General features: G+C 34.2%; 1 protein-coding gene across 2 annotated transcripts; it reads right to left on the bottom strand.

The window, feature by feature from the left end:
* Positions 1-1,132: 1,132 nt before the first annotated feature.
* Positions 1,133-5,922, bottom strand: LOC115889327 (dihydrolipoyllysine-residue succinyltransferase component of 2-oxoglutarate dehydrogenase complex, mitochondrial). Of its 2 annotated transcripts, XM_030909297.1 has the most exons (10): positions 5,649-5,922; positions 5,440-5,516; positions 5,267-5,386; positions 4,785-5,038; positions 4,562-4,725; positions 4,291-4,442; positions 3,896-4,188; positions 1,932-2,089; positions 1,410-1,571; positions 1,133-1,351 (listed from the first exon to the last, which is right to left on the bottom strand). In XM_030909297.1, exons 1-9 carry the CDS (start codon positions 5,736-5,738, stop codon positions 1,437-1,439), a joined length of 1,443 nt encoding a protein of 480 aa, XP_030765157.1. In that variant the 5' UTR covers positions 5,739-5,922; the 3' UTR covers positions 1,133-1,351; positions 1,410-1,436. The 2 variants fall into 2 exon arrangements, with proteins under 2 accessions (XP_030765157.1, XP_030765156.1); XM_030909296.1 differs by lacking the exon at positions 1,133-1,351 and having other exon boundaries at positions 1,402-1,571.
* Positions 5,923-6,000: the final 78 nt, after the last annotated feature.

Genomic DNA, 6,000 nt, shown 5'->3' with positions numbered 1-6,000 from the left:
AAATAACTGACCTGTCAAAAACACAGACAAAATCCAATTTTTATTTACGGGTATTTCCAAATGGACTTAATTTATATACGCAATTCCATTGACAAGAAATTGCCTCGTTTCCTGTGTGAAAGGGCCCCCTTCTTTGTCTTGAAAGAGTCTAGATATGCGTATAAATTAATGCTTTGTCGGCATCTTGATCCAATTTTCTCTTAAGTGAGTTTACATGGAACTTTGAGCATACAAAGACGAAGGAGGGCTCTTTCTGGATATCTGGTTACATTTTAGAACCCCATGATATAGCGTCTATTTATCAATCTGATATAATATCTGATTTGAAGACGGCATTTAATAATAATAATAAGAATAATAATAAACGTGTCTTTATTTCGAAAATGAAACTTTAATAAAATATATTACAAAAGAAAAATAACACACGCTGATATATCTACGTATATATCACATATCATAAGGTCTGCAATATAAAAAGAATAGAGTTAGGTACCTCTAGTATAGTACCTATTTTATAGGTACAGAATAATATAGTAGAAGAAAACATCTAACAATAATGGACTGGTAAGTTCACAAAACTATAAATAAATACCATGAATAAATACATACAGACAGACGCTTTTCTTTTTGTTGCCATAGAAACGAGGACTTATTTTAAAACATTTTGCGAACTTGAATGCTTTTAAAGTAATAAACTTAAATATTAGTAAAAATACATTTCTTTAATAATAAAAAAAATATTAACATTTTTTCAGCAGCTGTATGTACAAAAATAAATACACATTATTTCGGATGTATTCAACAATTCAAGGTAACTCTAAGGGCTCTTAATAAATATATTGGCTTATTAATTTTAAAATTCATTTTAAAATATATTCAACAAATTTAATTCAAATTTACCCACCAATATTATTTAAAATCTACCAATATTTTAAAGGAATACAACCCGCATTACAGAAAGATGTTTTACTGGTTGCATAAAATTTATATGTCATGAAGGACTAGTTATTTTGAAAAAATTACGTATAATAGATTCAAAATCGAAAGGCTAGAAATTATCTCTATATACTTACCTTTAAAAATTATTTTCTTGTCTTTAAATGTTTAGGAAACAAAAAATAAAACACATTTTTTAAATAATTTTCTTTAACAAATAAATAAGACTTAACAGAATACACAAAACTTCCATAATATATTCTAAAATCAATATCCTTTGAAATAAATTTATCATCTATATTGAAATAATACCGCTGATATCGTATGCAAAGGGCTGGGAATATCGGTGAAGTTCGTTTCATAAGAGGTGCGAGAAAACAATATTGAAAAAAAATGACAAAGATCAACCCCACTCCTGGCAATAAAAATCTAATTAGTTTTTCATTTAAACTCTGTTGCTTTGTATTTTTTACTTAACGACTTTTTACCATGGTCCAGTTTTACAGACCAGCCAACATGGCGCGCGGGTCTTCCACAGCTTGCTTGATTTTGCGAAGGAACAGAACAGCCTCACGACCGTCTACTAATCTATGATCATAGGTCAAAGCCACGTACATCATTGGTCTGATAACCACCTATAATAAAAAAATATATATATAAACTTTTAGAACAATATCCTATTTTTTTAAATCCCAAAAAACTTAAATATTTCAATCTTAGAGCGGCCACACACGGGTCATCTTGCTTGCGAAGCGAAAACGTCTCGAACTGGAAGCGAATCTCCCTCCACCCTACTTCGTAGGTAAATAATAGTATCAATCACTTCGACTCAGCGTCGACCACCAAACGACCCGTGCGCAGACACTGATCAAGACTGAAATGTCTAATGCCTGATCATGATGAAAAAATCAATGTCAAATCCCTGAATCCCTATTTTGTCTATTGTTTGTAGAATTAAATTTATTTTAAAATGCATAATAAGGAATTATCAGTACCTGTCCTTTAAGGGCGATTGGCCTTTCAAAGATCCCATGCATTCCCAAGATGGCAGATTGAGGAGGGTTGATGATCGGAGTACCTAAAAGTGAACCAAATACACCCCCATTGCTCACCGTGAATGTACCTCCATCCATGTCTTCAACAGCAATTTGTCCTGTAATAAAATCACAAAAATATGATTATTTCATATGCCAATCTAAATACCAATACTACAGTATGATGACAATAATTAAGGATTTTTTTCTAACAAAATGTTAATTTATTTTATTAACAGGGTTGTCAAAATTTTATTTTGGAAACTTCAGCAGCATATTCTGCAGTAAATAATCATAAGTAAAAAAAATTGTTTAAATGTATGTCCTAAAATGCTTCGTTTCGGAGATCAGAGTGTAGAAATTTCATATATATTTTGATTTTTTCAAAATAATTTCTGTACTAACGTCAATTTTTCGATGAAAATTGGACTCTGGAAGTTTTTTGACATGGAAAATTTAATTTCAATATCATCAATATAATTCCTACTTGTAGAGAGCGCCACCTACATGTTTTAACTGGTTTGAAGAATAATAACTTTTCATCCGTACCTGTATAAAACTACTGAATAAAAAAATATACATTTCCGTCGTTTTCTACGTAAAAAAGGTCTCTTGGTAAAAATCGCTACAAGTAATGTCTTTCAGATATTTAGAATCGAAATAATAAATCACAGAATAACTACAGAACGATCAGTCTATGTAATAAAAAGCGAACAAAATTTTTGCAGCCATAAATTGTGGGATGAATGCGGCTCAGGGCTTCAAGGTTACTCGTAGCGATTTTTATCAAGAGACCTTTTTTGAAGTGAAATTTCTGTAAGCGCTATGGGAGTAAAAATTCAATCCGTGATACACGAAACGCGAAACGCGAGAGGAAAAGTGGTAATTTTGACTTTTTCATCTTGGAGCGTTGTAACTATGTGAGCTAGGGGGTCGAAACTCGGAATGTAGATGTAGTTTTTCCAGCCCAATTTGTTCATGATATTTTGACGACGTTTCGTGCTCTTCGAAACCCCATCATCAATGAATCAAATCAAAAAATCGTCCGATTTATATGAAATTTAGTATATCCATAGACTGAACCAAGGCCAACTTTACCGTGTACGACACGTGTCACTGTAACAGTTGGTTTTGACGTAAGAAACGTCAAAAATCCATGTCATCGCCTCCATCCATGTCATCGCGACCAAATTTGGTGGGAAGGCTATGTGAGCGACGGTGCACAGTGTCCCACCCTGCAAATTGGATACAATGTTATGTTTACATCTTCATCAGGGTGGGACTAAGGATTTGATATTGAAGAAAAATATGAATCGATTTCGGCATAATTGGGGACGGGCTACAGGATGACACCCTCGATTTTTCTTAATTATGGATCGATTGGAACCAAACTCGGCACGGGGGTAGAGGGACCCAATGACAGACAAACGGACAGACAGACGGAAGTAAGTCACTTCAAATGGAAGTAGTTTCACTTCAAATATGCGCGCATAGTGCACACACAATTTTTTACGTTAAAAATAGCGAAAAAGTATATTTCCGCTAAAACTCCGTAGTTTTATACAAGTGCGAACGAAAAGTTATTACTCTTCAAACCAGTTAAAATATATGTAGGTGGCGCCCCCTACAAGTAGGATTTATATTGACATAGAAATCAAATTTTTCTTGTGAAAAAAACTCCCACACACCAATTCTCATCGAAACATCAACGGTATTTCATAAATTATTTGGAAAAAATTGAAATAAAAATGCAACTTTAACACCCTGTATCTCCGAAACTAAGCAGTTTAGGACATAAATTTATACAAACTTTTTTGCTTAATTTTATCTGTATAATATACTACTGCTGAAGTTTCCCGAATACAATTTGGACCACCCTGTATATATAATGACCGAGAATAAGTTAATTCACATTATTTTCTAACCTTTCCTTGCTTTTTCTCCCAAGGCAGCCATTGCCAATTCAATGTCAGCAAAATTCATGCCCTCAACATTTCTGACTACAGGAACAACCAGTCCTTTTGGAGTAGCTACTGCCACAGATATATCAACATAATCTCTGTAAATAATTTCGGTTCCATCGATTACGGCATTCACAACAGGCTGATCTTGCAGGGCATACGCAGAGGCTTTCAAGAAAGCTGACATAAAACCTAACTTAATGCCATACTTCTTTTGAAACGCCTCCAAGTTTTGCTTTCTAAACTCCATTATATTCCTATATTAAAAAAATATTTCAGAACCATCGCAATCATCATCAAAATTTGCTGCTATTTTTTTATCAGTAAATTAGAAATCGCAAAATTGGTCCTAAACTTACGACATATCAATTTCGTTAAATGTGGTGAGCATAGCATTCACATTCTGGGCTTCTTTAAGTCTCTGGGCGATTTTTAACCTCATCCTGTTCATTTTTACTCTTTGTTCTGTCCTGGTACCCGTAATCTCCTTAGTAGGATCTGCAGGTGGCAACTGAGAAATAAATGACCAAAAATATTCTGGATAATGGTGTAAAACAGCCAGAAAAGTATAAGTATTAGTCTGTGGGAGCCATTATAATGTAGTATTAAATCTAGCAAATGGTTTGTTACCTTAACAGTGGCACTTGCTTCAAGAGACTGTGCATGTCTTATAGCAGCAACAGGAATGGAACTTAAAGGTGCTGCTGGTTTTGGAGGTGCTGGCGGTGAAGGTGGGGCTGAGGCAGCTGGGGGCGGAGGAGGGGCAGCAGCCGCTGGTTTTGGTGGAGCCGCATCTACATTATGATAAAAAAAAATAAAATAAGTAAAATAAACAAATACATTTAAATCCAACCTGGTTGTGATGGTGGAGGGGGAGGAACAGCTTTAGGTGCCTCCTTGGCTGCAGGAGCAGCTTTGGCAGGTGCTTCTGCTGTTACCTTCAACTTAAACAATGGCTGCCCTGCCTTAACAGTATCTCCATCATTTACAAGAATCTCCTCAATAATACCATGATTGGGTGAGTGAACAGGCTGTGATGTCTTGTCAGTTTCAATTTCCATAACCACCTCATCCTGGGCCACAGCATCTCCTACCTTCTTTTCAATCCTTCAACAATCACAATGCTAATTTTAGAAACCAGAAACGTTAACATATCTTATCTCTTCAAAATAGAAAGGAAAAATACACAAACAATAATTTTACAAAGTTCACATTTAATTAGCTAATCAATATCAATCCTTTCAGTTTTACTTTAATTTCTAAATTCTTCCATCCAAACAAAAAATTAGATCTAGGAAAGTTGGCTAGCTCTACAACTGCCAACCTTGAACTTACCTTACATCACCTTCTGTTACAGATTCGGGAAAGGGGGGACATTTTACTGTTTGACTCTCCAGAAGAGAACAGGATGTCCTAAAATACCTATCACTTGGACAGCATACTGATTTAGGTGAACTGAAATTACCACTTCAATAACTCAATGAAAGTACCAAAACCAATCACTTTACCTTGAAAGAATATCCGATTGTAACCCATAACTACAGAGTTTTCTTACCTCATAACCAAATATTTGCTGTATTTGTACCTAGAAATTGTTACAGGTTACATAATATGGGTGGCATAATTTTTTCACAAGGAGGTGCATATGGCAAAGTAACATGCATTATTATATAAGTAAATTTATTTATCACCATATATTGCAATCGGTTAACGTTACCTCTGATATACTTTTATCCAAATATTTGTTTAAAGTCCTAATAACTGTCCGCGGCAAGCGTCTACTAGCCATAGTGATCAAATTGGACATATTTATAAATTATCCTCTCAGTCCCGGCAGTGTACACAGTTTTTCAATTAAAAATAAGAAATGTCAAGCACCTAAATCATATGCTGTCTGGGCTAAATATATACCAACCAAAAACCCTTGCAGCAAATTCTTTTAGCATACTAATTTTTGGCAAATTATCGTTTGACAGTTCAACAAAATAGGAAATGACAACTGTCAATGTCATTATAAAGGAGTTTCAATTTTATTGTTTGAATATTTGGTATTATTTAGAATAAATTTA

The sequence above is a fragment of the Sitophilus oryzae genome, unplaced genomic scaffold (genome assembly GCF_002938485.1).
Source record: "Sitophilus oryzae breed Bouriz unplaced genomic scaffold, Soryzae_2.0 scaffold_813_pilon_pilon, whole genome shotgun sequence".
Lineage (NCBI taxonomy): Eukaryota > Metazoa > Arthropoda > Insecta > Coleoptera > Curculionidae > Sitophilus > Sitophilus oryzae.
Note: the sequence above shows the minus strand (reverse complement) of the source record. Positions and strands in the feature narration are given on the sequence as shown.